This window comes from Muscardinus avellanarius, assembly GCF_963383645.1.
Source record: "Muscardinus avellanarius genome assembly, chromosome: 19".
Taxonomy (NCBI): Eukaryota; Metazoa; Chordata; class Mammalia; order Rodentia; family Gliridae; genus Muscardinus; species Muscardinus avellanarius.
In genome coordinates, this window is record NC_137805.1 from 12,591,230 (window position 1) to 12,613,795 (window position 22,566).

The 22,566-nt window shown below is 47.5% G+C and overlaps 1 protein-coding gene across 1 annotated transcript; it reads left to right on the forward strand.

The window, feature by feature from the left end:
* Positions 1 to 2,155: 2,155 nt before the first annotated feature.
* On the forward strand, positions 2,156 to 13,315 carry TMEM230 (transmembrane protein 230; the record flags this gene model as incomplete). Its single annotated transcript, XM_080716568.1, has 4 exons — positions 2,156 to 2,241; positions 5,772 to 5,892; positions 9,593 to 9,715; positions 13,175 to 13,315. Exons 2-4 carry the CDS (start codon positions 5,794 to 5,796, stop codon positions 13,313 to 13,315), a joined length of 363 nt encoding a protein of 120 aa, XP_080572694.1. The 5' UTR covers positions 2,156 to 2,241; positions 5,772 to 5,793.
* Between the last annotated feature and the right edge of the window lie 9,251 nt (positions 13,316 to 22,566).

The window sequence follows — 22,566 nt, forward strand, 5'->3', positions numbered from 1 at the left end:
TAGGGAGTGAACGCAGGCACATTCTACCTCTGAGCTACACCCCCAGACCTATTTTTTTATTTTTGAAACAGTCTTAATTTTCAGAAGGCCTTACTAAATACCTGAGGCCTGGCATCGAACATGTGATCCTCCCAAGCCCTGTATTTCAAGTGTGCCACCAAACCCGGCTCTCTATTTTGAATCAGTCTCACTGGGTTGCTGAGAATCACTAAATTGCTGGGGTTAAGTGTTTTGTTCTGTGACACTGGGGATTAGACCCAGAGGCATTCTACCTCCAAGCTAATCCCAGCCCTAGTTTTATTTTGAATAAATATAGGGCTCAGCTAGGTTGAGGTCCTCAAAACTGAAATCCTGTCTCAGCCTTCCAAGTACTAGGATTACAAGTGTGCACCACCCCACCACGCTGGGACTTCACTCCTTTTTTTTTTTTTTTTTTTTTTTTTTGCGGGTCTGTAGATAGAACCCAAGGGCATTCAATCTCTGAGCTATACCCCCTGCCCTGTTTTTTATTCTTTATTTTGAAACAGGGTCTCACTTGAGTTGCAGAGGGCCTCACTAAATAGTTGAGGCTGAGCCGGGCGTGGTGGCGCACGCTTGTAATCCCAGCATTCGGGAGGCTGAGACCTGGAGGATCGTGGTTTGCAGACAGCCTCAGCTACTCAGTGAGGCCCTCTGCAACTCAGTGAGACCCAGTTTCAAAATAAAGAATAAAAACTAGGGTAGGGGGTGTAGCTTGGAGGTCAAATGCCCCTGGGTTCCATCCCCAGACCCGCAAAATAAATAAATAGTTGAGGCTGTCTGCGAACCGCGACCCTCAGATCTCAGCCTCCTGAATGCTGGGATTACAAGCGTGTGTCACCATGCCTGGCCTGGGACTTCACTCCTTTAAAGAATGAAGATGTCTTAAATTCCATGGGTGCTGGATCCAACTAAGAAAGTGAAAAGGCCAAGCAGTTATGAAGAATTCAGAAATTGCTGTATTGAGAACTGCTTTATTATACTTTTTTCCCCAGCTTTTTGTGGTACTTCGATTGAGCCCAGGGATGTTTTATCTCAGCTACACCTCCCAGCCCTCTTACTTTTTATTATGAAATAGTCTTCGCTAGGAGTGCTGGTCCCTGTAATACCCAGCTTGGAAGGCTGAGACAGGAGGATCACAGATTCAAAGCCAGTCTCAATTGTTTTTCCCTGAACCTGCAATCCTGTCTCAGCCTCCCAAGTACTGGGATTATAGGCTTGTGCCACCACGCAGCGCTTTAAGTGTATTTTGTGTTTGGTGGGTTAAATGACTGTTTTGTACTCGGACTTCGTTCTAGTTTATTTGGCTTTAAAGCCACTATATTCAATAGTATCCGTTACCTACTGTGGCAGCAGATGGGGAAGGCTGGCTGCAAAGGCACTTGGTGGAATTTATTGGGGTGATGGAGGTATTTGATCTAGACTAGTCACAGTTCAGGGATTATAAGAATTTGCCAATGGTGGGTGTGGTGGCCCACGATTGTAAATCCCTGCACTTGGGAGGCTGAGCCAGGAGAATCGCACAGGTTCGAAACCAGCCTCGGCTACTTAGGCTCTCAGCAACTTAGTGAGACCCTGTTTTCAAATAAAATGTAAAATAGGTCTGGGAGTATATAGCCCGGAGGTAGAAGGCCCCTGGGTTCCACCCCCGGTACCAAAAAAACTTTTTTTCCAAAAAAAAAATTCATCCAGACTACCTTAAACCTTTCAAAGAGCACAAGGATGTGGGGCTCCGCCGTGTTCTACTTCTGCGCGGGGATCCAGGAGGGACCACGCCGCAGGCTTGCCCGGGGCCCGACTACGACCCGGGGGCCAGGGACCCGGTTTCTGCTGGGATGGGGGCGGCCGTGGGAGCTGCGCCCTCCGGAACTACAGGGCGACACCCAGGCAAGTTTCCGGGACGCGCCGGAAGCGCGGCGAGGGGGCGGTGCTTTCCGGCGGCGCCACTTCCGGCGGCGGTTGCGCGGCCGTCCGGCGGTGGGCGCGGCGTGCGCGTGCGCGGTGCGTGCGCGGGCGGGAGCGCCGCCCTCCGCCCCGAACCTGCGGCGCCGGGGGTGCGGTGGGCGCCCGCGCCGCACGCTGGGCCTCTCCCCGGGAACCAGCTTCATTTGATTTTCGCCCGGTTCTCATCGCTTCTTCCCTTCCCCCGGGCGGGCGGCGTCCGGAGACCGGCGGGAGGCCGTGCACGCCCGGGCGCGGGTTCCGGGTCCGTCCGGTGCGGAGGTAAGTGCGGTTCGCGGAGCCTGCTGGCAACGTGGATCGATGCCTGGAAAGTCTCGCCGGCTTCTGGATTTCTTTCCGCCGTCTTTGAGAAGTCTGTCTTCCAAGAGTACGCACTCGTCTCCCCACTCTCACACCTGCGATTTTTCCTTTGGTGCGAACGTACGAATAACGGTATTGCGTGCATTTTTTTTTAAGGCAAATACAAGTCGGCTATGATTAGATGCCCTCAAAAGCTTCACATTTTGGTAGTGTACACTTTAAGTTTTATACAATTGAGTTCAATCACGACATCGGCATCGCAACCCTAAAAATCTAGTCCTTACAGCTCGTTCTGAGTTAGTTGTTTGCTTTTGCAGTACTAAGGATCCAACCCAGGGGGTGCTCCAGCCCTGCTAATTTTACTTTTAGACAGGGGCTTGTGCAATTGCTCGCTGGCCCTGTGCTTGTGATGCTCCCGCTATAGCCGCCCTAGTCGTGGGGATTACAGATAAATGCTACCCCCGGGCCTCTGACCCGGCCTCCACCTGATTAAACCTGAGGCCTGGCAGGCAGGAAGTTCACTCTACCACTGAGCTATATCCCCAGCCCTCGTTCTAATCCTGTTAGTTTTGTTTGTTTGTTTGTTTGTTTGTTTTTTAGGTGCTGGGGATGGAACCTGGGGGCATTCTACCTTCAAGCTATACCCCCAGCCCTATTTTTTATTTATTTTAAAACAGGGTCCAATGCCGGGCTTGGTGCCGCACGCTTGTAATCCCCGCGCTTGGGAGGCTAAGACAGGAGGATCGCACGGGTTCGAAGCCAGCCTCAGCTACTTAGTGAGGCTCTCAGCAACTTAGTGAGACCCTGTTTCCAAATAAAGTATAAAAAAGGTCTGGGATTATAGCCCGGAGGTAGAAAGCCTCTGGGTTCCACCCCCAGTGCCACCAAAAAAAAAAAAAAACAGTGTGTCCCACTGAGTTGCAAAGGACCTCAAGTAACTGAGGCTGTCCTCGAAATGCGATCCTCCAGTCTCATCCTCCCAAGTATTGTGTTTGCAAGCTTGTGCCACCATGCCTGGCTGTGTGTGTGTGTGTGTGTTACTGGGGTGGAACCCAGGCACTTTTCTACCTCCGAGCTATCCTCCCAGACCTATTTTATACTTTATATGGAAACAGCATCTCACTAAGTTGCTGAGAGCCTAAGTAGAGATCCTCCTGTCTCAGCTTCCCAGCACTGGGATTACAAGCATACGCCAGCCTTATTTTTTTATTTTCAAACAGAGGTCTTACTGAATTTTTGAATTTTGAAGTCCTTGCTGGCTTCTGAGGCTGGCTTCAAACTTAGGATCCTCCTGTCTCAGCCTCCCAGACACTGGGATTTCAGGTGTATATCACATTGCCCAGCTAAAGATATGCTTTTTGCATATAGAATTCAAACAGCTTTCTTTAATGTGTTGGGGGGGAGGGATTGAGTCCAGGGCCTCATACATGCTAGGCAAGCACTCTACCACTGAGCTGAGCCCCAACCCTCAAACAGCTCTGTGATCAAAATAGATTTGTTTGTTCACATGACTTTGTGACTTTATGGGCTGTACCCCCAGCCCTATTTTTTTTTTTTAAACAGGGTCTCCCTGAGGTACTGAGAACCTTGCTAAGCTGCTGAGGCCAGCTTTGACCCTAAGATCTCCTTCCAAAGTGCCAGGGTTCCAGGCGCCACCACACCCAGTTGTTTGTGTGTGACACTGGGGGTTGAACCCGAGGGCATTCTACCTCCATGCTACACCCCAACCCTTTTAAAATTTTTTTCCTTGGGGTACTTGGGGTGGAACCCAGGGGCTTTTCTACCTCCTGGCTATACTCCCAGACCTAATTTATATTTTATTTGGAAACGGTCTAAGTAGCTGAGGCTGGCTTTGAACGTTTGCGATCCTCCTGTCTCAGCCTCTCAAGCACTGGGATTACAAGTGTGCACCACCACGCCTGGCTCTGTTTTATTTTTTTTTATTTTGAAAAAGTCTCATTGGTTGCTGGAGGTCTCTGCTAAGTTGCTGGGGCTGGCTTCGAACCTGCCATCCTACTGTCTTAGCCTTCCAAGCACTGGGGTTAGAGGCATGAGTCACCATGCCTGGCTAATGTCATTGTTTCACTCTCAAACCAGACAAAGCAGGCGTAATTTACTGCTGTCATCTGTTGTGTTTGATATTATTTTTGTTTGTTTTGTTTGCAGTACTGGAGATTGAACCCAGGGGCGATGACCCCAAGCTATACCTCCAGCCCTATTTTTTTTTTTTTTATTCTTTATTTTGAAACAGGATCTCACTAAGTAGCTGAGGCTTACCATGAACCCGAGAGCCTCCTGTCTCAGCCTCCCAAGTACTGGGATTCTAAGCATATGCCACCAAGCCTGGCTTGTCTTTGATATTTTGAAAAATAAACCGGATTTTTATTCAGTATCTTTAGGTAACTACACAATCTAGAAAATGAATCAGTTCTTTTTGTGCTTAGAGAGGGGCATATCTAAAGGCACTGGGATAGTACTGATAGCCAGCTAGGAGGCGGGACATGGTAGCACAGACTTGTAATCTCAGTACTCTGGAGGCTGAGACAAGAGGATCCCAGGTTTGTGACCAGCCTCAGCTACTTAGTGAGGCCCTCTGCAACTTAGTGAGACTCTGTTTCAAAACAGTAAAAAAAATAGGGGTGAGGGTATAGCTGGAAGGTAGAATGTACCTGGGTTCAATCCCCAGTACTACACATAAATAAGTTAACTAATTAATTTATAAGAAGCTTTATAGATTCTTTGCATTAAAAGGATGATAATTGCTACTTTGAAGGACACTGGCTGCGGAAAATGTGGCTTTGGCAACATTGAAATTATGGCAGGTCCAGAAAACGATGCCCAATTCCAGTTCACTGGCATTAAAAAATAATTTCAACTCTTATACTCACAGGAAAAATGAATTGTGTACTGGTCACATATGGAGGCATTGCTTTGCTTGTCTTATACTTTAAGTTACAATCTAAACTCCAGCTGTGAAAGCAACATAAATGGATTCCAAAGCATCTGACCACATCTGTTAAGGTCCCATGCCTCGAGAAGCTAACATCAACTCCTCGTGTAATATTCAATTTGTACAATAAATTATGAACCTGGGGGGAAAAAGCATGATAATCAAGGGAACGTAGACAGAGTGTTAATGTCAGTGTATTCCATTCCCCACCTTTTTTCCCTCCCTGACAAACAAGAAAACCACGTGTGTTCCTCAGCAGGGGCAGGAACAGGCAGTACACTAGCCGAATATGACTAGGAAAATTAGAAGGTAGAGAACACTGGTGTCGAGGTGGCCTGGGGTCTGGTTCTCTGTGAATGGCTCGTTCTATGAGGACAGACCAGAGCAGACAGACGAGGAGGTCATTCATATCCGTGTGCCAGGAATATCAGGTTTTAAGAGGACGCAGCAGAGGTTGGCAGTGGAATGTAACGAGGCTGAAGTCATGGCTGCCGCGCACTCTTGTCGCCTGCACACGTTAAGTTGTTCTGTTTTGTTTTAGGTCGTGGCAGTGTCGGCGTGCTATGATGCCGTCTCGTACTAACCTGGCTACTGGCATCCCCAGTAGTAAAGTCAAATACTCGAGGCTCTCCAGCACCGACGACGGCTACATTGACCTTCAGGTAAATGCAGAGGCGACCAGACGCTGGCCTCGTTCTGCTGAGTCAGCAGGAAGGCCACTAATGCCCTGGGGAGCAGAGGGAGCCCGCGGCAGGCTGATTCCAGTATTGTCCTGTGTACAAATTCTGAGTTGATGGCAGAGCCCTATAGTTGCAAGCCTTATTTAGTTTATCCAGAAAATAACCTTATATTAAGTGGAACTATATCAAGGACTGCGGTTATTTATATTTTAGTCAAAGTCATCATTTAAGGGAGAAACTTACTAACTGCTGAAGCCAGCAAACTGTGAGGCTCTCCCTTCTCTCCTGATGTCATGAGGTCCAGCTTATTAGAGGTATTCTTTGTGACAAACAGTAAGTAAAGAGAGGAAATTAAGTTTGTATTTTCTCCTGCCCAGTATTTATAAAATAGTGGCATGGCATCTCCTTTTACTCTCTCCCCTTAGAATAAACTATTGTAGGTGAAACCAGAGTCAAGGATAAAGTAGCAGAAACCTCTCCTTTTACATGTAAATAAATCAATTATTCTTTGTACTCTTTGGACCCATACTTGAAGGAGAGATAAAAATAGATGTGGGAAATTTCCATCCAGTTAGGTCAGATTCAACTCTGAGCCAAATCTTAGGAAGTTTGTGTCCGAATTATTTTTGCATTGAACTTACTCATAAAACTGCTTTAGAAAAAGCTGTTTGTGCTGGGCGTGGTGGCGCACGCTTGTAATCCCAGCATATTGGAGGCTGAGACCGGAGGATCGTGGTTCACAGACAGCCTCAGCTACTTAGTGAGGCCCTCTGCAACTTAGTGAGACCCTGTTTCAAAATGAAGAATAAAAAATAGGGCAGAGGGCATAATTCAGTGGTCGAATGCCCCTGGGTTCCATCCCCAGAACCCCCCCCCCCCCCAAAAAAAAAAAAAGAAAAAGCTGTGTTTACAAAGTACTGGAATTGTAGGTGTGGTGGGGAGTGTCTGTAATCCCAGTACTTTAGAGGCTGGCTGAGAAGGGAGGATTGCAGGTTCGAAGCCAGCCTTGGGAAGTAGTGAGACCCTGTTTGAAAATAAGAAAAAAAATTTTTTTAAATGTATATATATATAGGGCTCTTGGTGTAGCTCAGAAGTAGAATGACTCTAGGTTTAATCCCTGTACCACAGCGGCAGGGGTGGGGGTAGAAAAGAAAAAGCTGCAGTTTGCTGTTCATGAAACTTTTAGGGGGAGGGTACTGGGGATTGAACCCAGAAGCATTTTACCTCGCAAGTTATACTTCCTTCAGCCCAATTTTGTCTTATTTATTTATTTATTTATTTATTTATTTTTCAGTGCTGGAGATGAAACCCAGGGACATTCTACCTCCGAGCTATACCCCTAGCATTATTTTTTGGGGGGAGCATTGGGGATGGGACTCAGGGGCATCTGACCTCCAAGTTACACCCCCAACCCTATTTTTACTCTTTATTTTGAAACAGGGTCTCACTAAGTAGCTGAGGCTGTCTGTGAACCGTGATCCTCTGGTCTCAGCCTCCCGAATGCTGGGATTACAAGTGTGCGCCACCACGCCTGGCTCTTCTTGTATTTATTTATTTACTTACTTACTTGCTTATTTTATTTATTTATTTTGTGGTACTGGAGATGGAACCCAGGGTCTTCTACCTGCGGGCTACACTCCCAGACATATTTTATATTTTATTTGGAAATAGGGTCTCACTAAGTTGCTGAGAGCCTTATTAAGTGTCTGAGGTTGGCTTTGAACCTACATAATCTTCCTGTCTCAGACTACCAAGTACTGGGATTACAAGTGTGTGCCACCATGCCTGGCTTCTTTTTATTTTTTTATTTTTATTTTTTTTTTTTTTTTTTTTTTTTTTTTTTTTTGCGTGGGTCTGGGGATGGAACCCAGGGGCATTGACCTCCAAGCTACACCCCCTGCCCTATTTTTTTTTTTTCTTTATTTTGAAACTGGGTCTCACTGAGTTGCAGAGGGCCTCACTAAGTAGCTGAGGCTGTCCTCAAACTGTGATCCTCCAGGTCTCAGCCTCCCAAATGCTGGGATTACAAGCGTGCGCCACCACGCCCGGCTTTCTTTTTATTTTTGAAACAGGGTCTTAAGGAGTGCATAGGGCCTCACAAAGTAGCTGAGGCTGTCCGAGAACCGTGATACTGTCTCAGCATCCCAAATACTGAGATTATAAGTGTGCACCATCATACCCGGTTCCAATTTTATCTTAATTAATTTTTTGTTGTTGTTGTTTTTTCTTTGCCATTACTGGGGATGGAACCCAGGGGCATTCTACCTTTGACCTACACCCCCCAGCCCTATTTTTTATTCCTTATATTGAAACAGGATCTCATTGAGTTGCAAAGGACCTAAAGCTGAGGCTGTCTGCAAGCCACAATCCTCCTGTCTCAGTCTACCATGTACTGGGATTACAGGTATATACCACTACAACCGGCCCATCATAAAACTTTTGACTGAGCCGGGCATGGTGGCTGGCGCATGCTTGTAATCCCCGCACTTGGGAGGATGAGACAGGAGGATCGCACAAGTTCGAAGCCAGCCTCAGCTACTTAGTGAGGCTCTCAGCAACTTAGTGAGACCCTGTTTCCAAATAAAATATAAAATAGGTCTGGGAGTATAGCCTGGAGGTAGAAAGCCTTTGGGTTCCACCCCCAGTACCACCAAAAAAAAAAAAAAAAAAAAAAAACTTTTGACTGTACATTAACATTATCTTTTTTGTTTTTTATTGTTGGTGCTGGGAATTGAACCCAGGGGTATTCTACTTTCGAGCTACACCCCCAGTCCTATTTTTTATTGTTCATTTTGAAAGAGTCTCACTAAGTTGCAGAGGGCCTCACTAAATAGCTGAGTCTGGCCACGAACCCAGACTTTCCCTGTGTGAGCCTCCCGAGTCCTGGGATTAAGAGCGCCATCACACCTGACTGAATGTTAACTTTGAATGCTGAAAGTCACTTCTCTATGACGGGGCGTCTGTCCCCGTAAGTTAGGACAGATATCCAGCCACAAGGCATTTAATATACGTCTAATGAGCAAATTACCATACAGTAGTTTCTGATATTTATTTTTATTTTGAAACAGTCTTACTAGGTTAATGAGAGTCTTCCTGTTTGCTGAGGATGTCCTCAAACCTGTAATCCTCCTGTCTCAGCCTCCCAAATGCTGTGATTATAAGCATGCTGGTATCACCACACCCAGCTCTTTTAAAAAATAAAGTAAAATAAAACATACCCTGGCGTGGTGGTGCACACTTGTAATCCCAGTACTTGGGAGGCTGGAACAGGAGGATCACAAGTTCACAGCCAGCCTCAGCTACTTAGTGAGGCTCTCTGCAACTTAGGAGACCTTGTTTTAAAATAAAGAATAAAAAATAGGACTGGGGGTGTAGCTTGAAAGTAGAATGCCCCTGGATTCCATCCCCAGGCCCACAAAAATAAGATAAAAATGTTTCTTAGGTGCAGTGAGTGGTCTGTGGAATAAGATTAGAACTGGAAAGGCTGGTGATCCCTGGGACTCCTTTAGTGACCACTGGCGCACGGCTAGATCGACCTCTGTCCCCTGCCTTCCCCTCCAGAGCTCCACTAGGTGGTTGGTAGGAAGTACTTGAAGGTGCTTGGTTCGTTAATTACCCTCCTGCTGTGAAGTGTCGGCCTGGCATCTTCCTAATGTTCTTTGTCTTTTTGTTTCTCTTGCAGTTTAAGAAAAGCCCGCCTAAGATTCCGTATAAGGCCATTGCGCTTGCCACTGTGCTGTTTGTGATCGGCGCCTTCCTCATCGTCATAGGCTCGCTCCTGCTGGCAGGCTACATCAGCAAAGGGGTAAGCTGAGGGTGTGGGAAGGCCAGAGCTGCAGATCACAGCAAAACGAAGAAAGAGGTTGTCTTTTTACATTTTGTTCCCTGGTGTCAAAACGTGTTTTTCTTCTTTTGAGCAGCAAGTCTCTCCCATAGGTGCTCTGAGGTAGGTGGTGGCAGGCAGGCAAACTTGTCCTCTGAGCTACTGTGCAAATTGCCAGCTCCCATAGTTTGGAACGGCGTAGAGGAGCCTGGCATCCGGGATCCCTGACTGCGGCGTGGTGCAGCTGGGGTGGCAGCTGTGGGAGCATGCGGCAGTACACAGCCGCTGCTCTGCTGCTCTTTGGGGAGAAACGTAGCCCTGACAGGTCTGGGGCCCAGGACCCATAAATCAGTTCCTTCTTAGACTGGGTTTGGTCAGAGCCTCAAGGAGATTTCCTTGGAAAGCGCAAGTGGAGTCTATGGTCTTCCTTTCGGGCTCTCCTCATCTGCACAGCCGAATCATGTAGCTGAACTGATTCTGACCGTCTCACATTCTGTAGCAGGCCAAAAAAACAGCTTCACGTGGTATTGTGTGTAATTAGAGAAAGTGAGAAAGAACCAAGTGTCTAACCACTGTGTGGGAGCAGTTATATAAAATATGACATCATCTCTGGGGTAGCGCTCACAACTGCAGCTGAAGTGCGTGGAGAAGCCGCGCCTGGTGCGCACCCTTGTGATCCCCGTACTCGGGAGGCTGAGACGGGAGGATCGCAGGTTCGCAGCCAGCTTCGGCTGTCAGTGAGGCACGCTACAACTTAGTGAATGACCCTGCTTCAAAATAAAGAATAAAAACTACTACAGGCTAAAGCCAGGCGTGGTGGTGCGCACTTGTAATCCCAGCATTTGGGAGGCCGAGACCAGAGGATCGCAGTTCACAGACAGCCTCAGCTACCTAGTGAGGCCCTTTGCAACTCACTGAGACCCGGTTTCAAAGTAAAGAATAAAAAATAGGGCCTAGGGTGTAGCTCAGAGGTAGAATGCCCCTAGGTTCCCATTCCCCAGTACCGCAAAATAAATAAAAAATACAGGCTGAGTGTAGCTCGTAGGTAGAATGCTTCTGGATTCAAACCCTGGTACCACATAATAATAATAATAACAACAACAACAACAGAAAATGCTTATTACAAAGAGAAAAACAGAAACCAGGTGTGGTGGCGTATAACAATAATAATAATACTGGCAAATGCTTATTATAAAGAGAAAAACAGATGCTGGGCATGGACGATCTTCAGCTGGACCTGGTGGCACATGCCTATGATCCCAGTACTTGGGAGACTGAGACAGGAGGATCACAGGTTCAAGGCCAGCCCTAGCAGTTTATCAAGGCCCTCTGCAACTTAGTGAGACCTTGTTTCAAAATAAAATAGGTCAACAAACATAGCTGGGGTAGAATGCCCCTGGGTTTAATCCTCAGTAACACACACACACACACACACACACACACACACATGAATGGACAGTGTTTCTTCTTTATGATCTTTGCAGTTTCCCTTCAGTTTATTTTATTTTTGGTACTGGTGATTGAACTCAGGAGCATTCTACCTCTGAGCTACACCTCAGCCCTTTATTTTTTATTTTGAAATAGGGTCTTAGCTGGGCATGGTAGTGCATGCTTTTAATCCCATTGCTTGGGAAACTGAGACAGGAGGATCGCACAGGTGCAAAGCCAGCCTCAGCTACTTAGTGAGGCTCTTAGCAACTCAGTGAGACCCTGTTTCCAAATAAAGTATAAAATAGGTGTGGGAGTATAGCCCAGAAGTAGAAAGCCTCTGGGTTCTATCCCCAGTACAACAACAAAAAAAAAAAAGAAAGAAAGAAATAGGGTCTTCTTGAGGCTGTCCTTGAACCTGAGATCCTTCTTCCTGACTCAGCCTCCCAAATTCTGGGCTTACAGGCATATGTCACCATTTCCGGTTTATTTATTTATTTATTTTTTATTTTTTTTTTTTTTTTTTTGCGGGTCTGGGGATGGAACCCAGGGGCATTCTACCTCCGAGCTACACCCCCTGCCCTATTTTTTATTCTTTATTTTGAAACCGGGTCTCACTGAGTTGCCGAGGGCCTCACTAAGTAGCTGAGGCTGTCCGTGAACCGCGATTCTCCAGGTCTCAGCCTCCCGAATGCTGGGATTACAAGCGTGCACCACCACGACCAGCTAGGTTTATTATTTTTTAATTATTTATTTATATTGTGTTGCTGGAAATTGAACCTGGGGTCATTCTACCTTTGAGCTACAACCTAAGCCCAATTGTGTGTGTGTGTGGGGGGGGGGTACTGGGGTTCCTGGAAACCCTTCTCCCTCCGGGCTACACTCCCAGACCTATTTTTTTTTTAAATATATATTTTTACTTGGAAACAGGGTCTCTTAAGCCAGCACAGCTGGCTTCTAACCTGCACAGTCCTCCTGTCTCCACCTCCAAGCATGGGGATTACAAGCGTGCGCCACCATGCCCGGCTTATATTTTATTTTTTGAGAAGAGTTCTCACTTGTGGCCTTGAACTCATGTCACTCTCAAGTAGTTGGGATTACAGGTGTGTGTCACCACGCTAGTTTTTCTTCCATTTATTTATTTATTTATTTATTTTGTGTGTTTGTGTGTTACTGGAGATTGAACCCAGGGGCATTCTGCCTCTGAGCTATACCCCCAGCCATATATATTTTTTTTAATTCTTTTGTGTGTGTGTGTGTGTGTGTGTGTGTGTGTGTGTGTGTGTGTGTGTGTGGTACTAGGGATGGAACCCAGAGGCATTCTATCTCTGAGTGACACCACCAGCCCTATTTTTTATTCTTTATTTTGTACCACGCCTGGCTTATTAATTTTGAAACACGTTGCAGAGGGCCTCACTAAGAGCTGAGGCTAGCCATGAATCTGTGATCCTCCTGTCTCAGCTCTCCAAGTACTGGGATTACATGTGTGTGCCACCATATCCCGGCTTCCTTTTTTTTTTTTTTTTAAACAGTCTCTTAAGCCGGGCGTGGTGGCGCACGCTTGTAATCCCATCATTTGGGAGGCTGAGACCGGAGGATCGCAGATTCATGGCCAGCCTCAGCTACTTAGTGAGGCCCTCCGCAACTTAGTTACACCCAGTTTCAAAATAAAGAATAAAAAATAGGGCAGGGGCTGTAGCTCGTAGGTCAAATGCCCCTGGGTTCCAGACCCGCAAAAAAAAATAAAATAAACAGTCTCTTAAATCCTGAGGTTGTCCTTGAACCTGTGACCCTGCTTTCTCAGCCTCCCAAATACAAGATTACAAGTGTATGCCACCATGCCCAGCTGTTCAGTTTATTATTAAGAGGAAAATTTCTACGTAAGATTTTTCCCCTGGTGGTGTACTACCAAAAGAAAATTTTTATAAAAGTATAAAATGGTGATCTTTAGATTGGGCCACGGCATTATTTTAAAAAGCACAGTTTATAACAGTTTTCTTTTTCTGCCACCAGGGGGCAGACCGGGCCGTCCCTGTGCTGATCATTGGCATTCTGGTGTTCCTGCCAGGATTTTACCATCTGCGCATCGCTTACTATGCATCCAAAGGCTACCGGGGATACTCCTACGATGACATCCCAGACTTTGACGACTAGCGCTCACCTCCGCCTGCAGAAGAGAGTCGCAGTGGGCTGCGCCGGCTTCAAGATGTTGAGCAGAAACTCGGGCTAAGGGCTGAGGAGTGTTGCGGTTTGCGATGTTTAACGAAACAGTGGCCAGATTTTATGGGTGCGTTCCAGAACTGTTCCTGAGCTTACGGTTAGCTAATTAGGACATGCTGTTTTTCATCTCCTGGCCCTGGCAAAACTTAAGTTTTTCCACGTGACTATGTATTATGGAAGAAAAGCAAAGGTAATCGTCTCGAAAAGCAGGAGGTAATTCTGCAGTGGAGGCGCTGCTGCGCCGCCCCGTCCAGAGCGAGCGGTCGGTCCTGTTAGTGGCCTCCACTGCGGCTCATCCTGTGGCAAGTGGAAGGCTGCAGTATGTCTGGTTTCTATTACCAAGTAATTTATTTTTTAAATATCTAAATATATTACACTTAAATCTACCTTCATGTGCTGATGGAAGTCCTTGGTAAAGTCAACTGTAGTGTGGGTCCGTCTACAGCATTTTTTACTTGTTTTCTTATGATAGTAACCAGGACTTTTTTAAGCCCAGTAAGTTTTCAAACTGTATCATTTTCTTTGACAGCCAATCCTTGGCCAGCTTGATCTAGTTTCCCAGTAGGTTGTCCGGCATATAATTGAGGTCATTCTGTCTTTTATAGATCAAATTGTTATGTATATCACGCCTTTAAGGACTGGACTTCTGGCCCCTTTCCTAATGAAAAAAATGTAGATAAGCAGTTACTATTTAGAGTTTATTGCTAGCATCCGGTAGTATAATGTCATTCTGCTAAAGATCTTAAAACTTGGCCTGGATCCCTGGAAGATTTGATTCAGTTTGCAAAAAATAACATTCAGAAGAGATTCAAAGTGTCAAAACCCAAGTCCTAAGCCGGGCGTGGTGGCCCAGGCTTGTCATCCCAGCATTCGGGAGGCTGAGACAGAAGGATCAGGGTTCGCAGACATCCTCAGCTACTTAGTGAGGCCCTCTGCAACTCAGTGAGACCCTGTTTCAAAACAAAGAATAAAAAATAGGGCAGGGTGTGCCGGGCGTGGTGGACACACTTGTAATCCCCGCGCTTGGGAGGCTGAGACAGGCCAGCCTCAGCTACTTAGTGAGGCTCTCAGCAACTTAGTGAGACCCTGTTTCCAAATAAAATATTTCAAAAATGGGTATGGGAGTATAGCCCGGAAGTAGAAAGCCTCTGGCTTCCACCCCCAGTATCACCAAAAAAAAAAGAAAAAAGAAAAAAAAATAGGGCAGGGTGTATAGCTCAGAGGTTGAATGCCACTGGGTTCCATCCCCAGACCTGCAAAAAATAATAATAATAAAATCAAAGTCCTATATATTAACTTCAGACATTTCAGAACACATTTTAATGGAATCTTTGGTTCCAGTGCCCAGGGCTGTCTTCAGACTTCAGTAACAGACATTAAGAGTCAGACTCTAAAGCCAGGCTTGGCGGTGCATGCTTGTAATCTCAGCAATCAGGAGGCTGAAACCAGAGGATCACAGTTCTCAGACAGCCTCAGCTACTTAGTGAGACCCTGTCTCAAAATAAAGAATAAAAACTAGGGCCGAGGGTGTAGCTCGGAGGTCGCATGCCTCTGGGCTCCACCCCAGACCCGTAAAAAAAAAAGAGTCAGGCTGTACTTGCATCATTCGCTCGCTCTGGGCCACAGGCCGGGGCAGCTAGAGTCCCGGGTTGCGGTCACTTTGGATGTGGGGGTCTGTGGCTAGGGCAGGTGCTGGTGGGAACGAGTTCACTTGGGGAGGTGCCGAGTCGGAGGTGTCCTTGCCATCCAGGGAGCTGTGGAGGATGCGGTGCGCGGGGGTGTGGAGTTGAGGAGGGGTCGAGGCTGGACACAGATAGGGGAGAGTCCTGTGTGGACAGTACCTCGGAGCCGGGGGACTGGCCGCGGTCAGCAGTGGACCGAGTGTGAGGAGAGGAGAGGAGGACCCGGGAGATGAGGGGCGGGCTGACCTAACGCAGCCTCCCTTGGATGCATCTGGCAAAGGGAGGGAGCCTGGGGACTCTGGACTCTCAAGTATGTGGGCCTTGACAATGTAACGGGAATTCTTCTGGCAAGAAAAACAATCAAAATGGGACAGAGGGTATAAAGTGAACAGGAAACACATGGTGGTAGTGACAGAGGTGAGTAATCGCTCCCCAAGCTTGCCGCCCAGATCCACTACAGCTCCTTGCATAAGCCAGGTGTGGTAGCACATGCCTGTAATCTCAGTACTTGGGAGGCCAAGACAGGAGGATCACAGGTTTTAGACCAGCCACAGCAACCTAATGAAACTCAGCAACCTTGTGAAACCCTGTTTCAAAACAAAAAAATAGCTGGGCGTAGTGGTGCACACTTGTAATCCCAGTACTTGGGAGGCTATGACAGGAGGATCACAGTTTTTTTGTTGTTGTTGTTTTGGTGGTACTAGGGTGGAACCCAGAGGCTTTCTACCTCCGGGCTATACTCCCAGACCTATTTTATATTTTATTTGGAAACAGGGTCTCACTAAGTTGCTGAGAGCCTCACTAAGTAGCTGAGACTGGCTTCGAACCTGTGCGATCCTCCTGTCTCAGCCTCCCAAGCGCAGGGATTACAAGCGTGCGCCACCACGCCCGGCAGGATCACGGTTTGAGGACAGCCTCAGCAACCTAGGCCTCTGACCACTTAGCGCAGATCTGTTACCGTGCTGGGCATGAACATGAGTTGACTGACCGCTTTCACTGCCAGGAACACGTCGGTGCTGAGGACACAACAGGCACAGATAGCTGATCAGTGAAAAAGCAGAGGTTGCAAACTCCTGGCCACGTGTTGACTTGCATTCTGTTTTATTTCAGTACTGGGGATGGAACCCATGGCCATTCTAACGACCTTCTGACCATTCTGACGACAGCCATGCTAGCTTAAGAGACCCTGTTTCCAAATTTAAAAATATAAAATAGGTCCCGGAGTATAGCCTGGAGGTAGAAGGGTTCCCAGAAACCCAGTACCACCACACACACACACCAAAAAAAATGAAGTCGGAGCTGGGCATGGAGGCGCTTACCTAGAATCCCAGCATTTAGGAAGCTAAGACAGGAGGATGGCGCAGGTCCTTGGCCAGCCTCAGCTCCTTAGCGAGGCCCTCTGCAACTCGTGAGACCCTGTCTCAAAATAAAGAATCAAAAATAGGGCTGGGAGGTAGAATGCCCCTGAGTTCCATCCTCAGTACCGCAAAAAATAAATAAATGAAAATGAAGAGATTGAGCCAGATTTGGTGGCATTGGCTCATAACCTCAGTACTTGGGAGACAGGATCGCAGGTTCGCGGCCAGCCTCAGCTGCTTAGGCCCTCACAGGTTAGTAAGACCCTGTTTCAAAATAAAGAATAAAGCCAGTTGTGGTGGTGCACACTTTTAATCCCAGTACTTGGGAGGCTGAGACAGGAGAATCACAGGTTTACGGCCAACCTCAGCTACTTAGGCCTCCACAACTTAGATCCTGTTTCAAAATAAAGAATAAAAGCCGGGTGTGGTGGCGCACGCTTGTAATCCCAGCATTCGGAAGGCTGAAACCAGAGGATCACGGTTCGCAGACAACCTCAGCTACTTAGTGAGGCCCTCTGCAACTTAGACCCTGTTTCAAAATAAAGAATTAAAATAGGGCAGGGGATGTGGCTCGGAGGTCAAATGCCCCGGGTTCCATCCCCAGACCCGCAAAAAAATAAAAATTAAAAAAAAGAGTAAAACATGGGGGGGATAATAGCTTGGAAGTAGAATGCCCTTGGGTTTAATCCCCAGTACCTTAAAAAAAAAAATGTAAGCCAGACATGGTGTACACACTTGTAATCCCAGTACTTGGAAGGCTGAGACAAGAGGATCATAAGTTCTTGGCTAGCCTTAGCTACTTAGGCCCTCTGCAACTTAGTGAGACCTTGTTCCAGAATAAAATAGAATGCCCAATTCCCAGTACTGGGGGGAAAAATGTGGCTGTTCACTACTGAGAGGCTTTGCCCAATTAGCAGGTAGTGAGAGTAGCATTCCCTGAGCGGGTTACCTGGTTCTCAGCCCTTGCCACTCCTGGCTATACTTTTATAATCAACCTGTACATAGGGCAGAGTCTGTCTGACACCCACCCACAAGGCTAGCACTGCCTGTAGGTTTGTCTAAGCAGCCTCAGCTACTTAGTGAGGCCCTTTGTAACTCAGTGAGACCCTGTTTCAAAATAATAATAAGGCTAGAAGTATAGCTCAAGCCAGGCGTGGTGGCGCACGCTTGTAATCCCAGTATTTGGGAGGCTGAGACAGGAGGATATGGGTTCATGGGCAGCCTCAGCTACTTAGTGAGGGCCCTTTGCAATTCAGTGAGACCCTGTTTCAAAATAAATAATTAAAAAAATTAGGCTGGGGTGTAGCTCAGAGGTAGAATGGCCCTGGGTTCCAATCCTAGTACTACAAGAAAAAGTGCTCCCTGGTAAGTGCCTGCAGGTGCTCCCTGCGCCTGGCACCCTCTGCTCAGGTCAGCAGGCCCAGTTCCATCTGTGCATGCCCTCGTGCATACCAGCTGGCACACACAGTGGTTCAGTGTCAGCCATGTGTGTCGTACACTCGTGCACTAGGGATCAGACCCAGGGCCTCACATGCTGGGCAAGCATTCTCCCCCTGAGCTCCAGTTAGGCTTTCTGCTGACTCGTGCGTGCGTGAGTGCATGTGTGGTACTGAGGACTGAGCCCAGACAGGGTGTGTTCTACCACTGAGCTAAAACCCCAGCCCTTCTGGGAAGCCCAGAGTCTCACTACATCCTGGCCTGCTGGCCTTACTGCCATCCTCCAGGCTGGGATTGCACACCTGGCTCTGCTGACCTTGAGAGTCAGGTCCCAAGTCACCGCCTTCGTTGCCTGGACCTGTCATCTTGCTTCCTGTCATGAGGTTTCTCTCCTAGAGTCAGTCCCAAAGGTGTGAAGCTCAGTCACAGTTCAGTGCATGGGATGGGAAGGGCACAGGCTCATTAGCTACACGGTGCTGGACAAATTGCCTCGGGAGTGCAGTTTCCTTTTAAAGCAGGATAAACCAGTCCCTGCCTCCTGGGTAGCTGAGGTTACTGAGGCGATTAGGGTGGGCCCTAGTACGTACAGGGGCGGCAGCTGCACGAGCGGAGGAGAGAGGAGCTGCCTGCCGTGCCAGGGCCATCCTAAGGAAGCCCAGAGCGGGCAGGAGCAGCTCAGCTCTTGCAGACCTGCCTCCGAGGGTGGCTGCCGCAGGCCTTGGAAAGGACAGAGGACGGAGGTCGCCCTCCCCGGGTTGACATTTCCCTATAGCCAGCACAATGGCACCACTGAATCACACGCGGCCCGGGAGGCTTTGTGACTTGGCAGGTGGATGGGAGCCCGTGCCATGGGCCCCGGTGAGCACCGGGAGGAGCACCCAGAGGAGCCTGGGCAGGTCAGGTGTGTCCTTGTGTCTGTGGTGTGTGATGTTGTTTATCATGGTACAGACCCAGGGCCTCACACGTGCCAGGCAATTGCTCCACCAGCGGTGCCTCCCCAGCCCTGTGACCCAGGGTCACGGACGGGGTTCTGCTGACAGCCAAGGCTCCCCATTCTTTGAGGATGCTCGATTTATTGCTAAGGTTTTCTTTGTGGCTATTAGAGTGTGAGTGTGTATGTCAGTGTCTGTATGTGTATGGTAGCAGGGATTGAACCCACAGATATTCTACCTCCAAGCTACACCCCCAGCCCTATTTTATTTTTACTTGGAAACAGTTATTGCCAAGTTGCTGAGATCCTCACTAAGTTGCTGAGGCTGGCTTCGATCTCAGATCCTCCTGTTTCAGCCTCTCAAGTCCAAGAATTACCACCACGGCCAGCTGTTTTCTTAATTTTTTCTTTGGAGAGTTTGTTGCTAGTGTGTTTTTTGTTGTTTTTGGTTTTTTGTGGTTTTTTTTTTTTTTTTTTTTATTGAGGATTAAACCTAGAGTCATTCTGCCTCCGAGCTATACCCCCAGATCGATTTTATTTTTAGTTTGAAACAGGGTCTCACTGTTTGACTGATGAGTCTCTACTTGCTGAGGCAGTCTTCAAACCTGTGATCCTCCTGTCTCAGCCTCCTCAGGTGTGCGCCACCATACCCAGCTGTTAGTATCTTTCTGTGCACTGATGCTATTGATTTGGAAGACTAAGGACTGAACCCAGGGAAGCAGGGTGTGGTGGCACATGCTTATAATCCCAGTACTTGGGTGGCTGAGACAAGAGGATTGCAGCTTCCTGGCCAGCCTCAGCTACTTAGGCCCTCACCAATTTAGTGAAACCTTGTTTCAAAATAAAGAATAAAAAAGCCAGGTATGGTGGCACACACTTGTAATCCCAGCATTCCGGAGGCTGAGACAGGAGGATCCGAGTTCACGGCCAGCCTCAGCTACTTAGGCCCTTTGCAACTCAGTGAGACCCTGTTTCAAAATAATGAGTAAAAAAATAGGGCTGGGAGCCAAGCATGGTGGCGCACGCTTGTAATTCCAGCATTCGGGAGGCTGAGACTGGAGGATCGCTGTTCGCGGACAGCCTCAGCTAGTTAGTGAGGCCCTCTGCAACTCAGTGAGACCTGGTTTCAAAATAAAGAATAAAAAATAGGGCAGGGGGTGTAGCTCAGAGGTAGAATGCCCCTGGGTTCCACCCTCAATACCACAAAACAAACAAACATAAAACAGGAGGGATGAAAAGAGGCCCCTAGGAACGTGGAACTGTGCCCCACATTGGAGGGTTCTCGGAAGTGAAGAGCCCCCTCGTGGTTCACACACGGGGCCCAGGGAGGATCTGGCGGGCTCCTTGTCTGTCTAGCAAACGCCTCCCATCCTAGGGTCACACGAGGCCCCTGTCTCCCTCTCACCTCATAGGACATGCGCCCCCGCCCCCAGGCCCTGCTCTGCCTTCACCCCACCTCCTTAAGGTGAAACTGGGCTACTGAAGAAGGTGGCTGGGGAAGCCTGGCAGTTAAAGGGCAGAATAAAGTTGCCCACGTGGCAAAAAAAAAGAAAGAAAACAAAGGCGGGGGACACAAAGGCTCTGAAGTGCTATCAGGTGATATCAGCGCGGCCCGCATTGCCTGCCAGCCCAGGTCACCTCTTGGGACCGCAGATCACGGTCAGAGAAAAATCTCTCTTTATTAAAACAACTCCTTAAACATTAACCAAGGCAAGTAGACCACAGAACTTTGAAAGCAGCTCTGTCTAGACACAATTCAGTCTTTCACACCTGTTTATTATCGGCCACAGCGTTAACCTTGATTTTATCTCCAGATTTTTACTCTAAATTGTGTATTAATTCACCTTGACTCCTACCTTTAAGTTTATCCGTACCTTAGCTCTTTGCTAGGCATCAAACAGGAATTGCCAGGCTACGGAGGTAGCTGGTAGGGCACTTGCCTAGCGTGTGTGAGACCCTGGTTCAGTCCCCACCACCACACACACAAAAAAAAAATGTCGGGCGTGGTGATGCACACTTGTAATCCCAGTTCTTGGGAGGCTGAGACAGGAGGATCGCACAAGTTCGAAGCCAGCCTCAGCTACTTAATGAGACCCTGTGTCCAAATAAAGTATAAAATAGGTCTGGGAGTACAGCCCAGAGGTAGAAAAGCCCCTGGGTTCCACCCCCAGTACCACACGCACACACACAAAAGTAAAGAATAAAAAATAGAGCTAGAGGTATAGCTCAGAAGTACAGTGCCCCTGGGCTCCATCCCCAGTCCCACACACATATACATACTTATGTCTTCTCCAAATATTGGAGAATACTGTGGAAAATCTATAAAGCCTCGTAGATAGTCTGACATTCTAGGACCTAGAGCATGGAAAACTCTTGAAGCGTTCACATTTATTTTACAAGCCTGGCAGAACCCTTGTATCAACCTGTCTAAACATGGTGCGGTGGTGCATGCTTGTATTCCCAGCATTTGGGAGGCTGAGACAGGAGGATCACAGCTCACAGCCAGCCTCAGCTACTGATTAGTGAGGCTCTCTGCAATTTTTTTTTTTTTTTTTTTTTTTTTTGCAGGTCTGGGGATGGAACTCAGGGGTATTCAACCTCCGAGCTACACCCCCTGCCCTATTTTTTATTCTTTATTTTGAAACCGGGTCTCACTGATTTGCAGAGGGCCTCACTAAGTAGCTGAGACTGTCCACGAACCGCGATCCTTCTGTCTCAGCCTCCCGAATGCTGGGATTGCAAGTGTGCACCACCACGCCCAGCTTCTCTGCAATTTAGTGAGACCCTGTTTCAAAAAAAAATAAGGCTGGGCGTGTAGCTCAGAGGTAGAATGCCCTGGGTTCCACCCCCAGTACTACAAAATTAATTAATTAATTAATTAATTAATAAAAATAGAAGTGGGGCATGGTGGCACACGCCTGTAATCCCAGCATTTGGGAGGCTGAGACCAGAGGATCGCAGTTCGAGGACAGCCTCAGCTACTTAGTGAGGCCCTCTGCAACTTGGTGACACCCTGTTTCAAAATAAAGAATATAAAATAAGCAGGGGGTGTAGCTCGGAGGTCAAATGCCCCTGGACCATCCCTAGACCTGCAAAAAAAAAAAAAAAAGTAAAAATACGTCTGGGGGTAGCTCAGAGGTAGAATGCCCCTGGGTTCAAACCCTAGCTCTGCCCAAAAGAAAAGCTTGTCCAAAAAAATGTGTAAAAAATGTATATATATCAAACTCACCTATACATTTTGATTTTAAGATTATAAATTATAAGAAGATAAAACCTAGCTGCAGATGGAAACACATAGGTGAATTCAAAAGCATATTAAGAAAATCTATGTGTACCTCATTACCTTAGTAGGTAAAGGAGGAGGAAAAGCATATGGCCATCGTGTGTATGTGTGTGTGTGTGTGTGTGTGTGTGTGTGTGTGTGTGTGTGTGTGTGTTACTGGGGATGGAATCCAGGGACTTTTCTACTTCTGGGCTACACTCCCAGACCTATTTTATATTTTACTTGGAAACAGGGTCTCACTGCATTGCTAAGAGCCTCTAAGTAGCTGAGGCTGGCTTCAAATCTGCATGATCCTCCTGTCTCAGCCTGGGATTACACTCCTGGCTCATACGGCCATCTTAATAGATGCAAAAAAAAGATGTTAGATAAAATTCAGCATCTAGCCAGGCGTGGTGGCGCACGCTTGTAATCCCTGTGCTTGGGAGACTGAGACTGGAGGATCGTACAGGTTCGAAACCAGCCTCAGCTACTTAGTGAGGCTCTCAATAACTTAG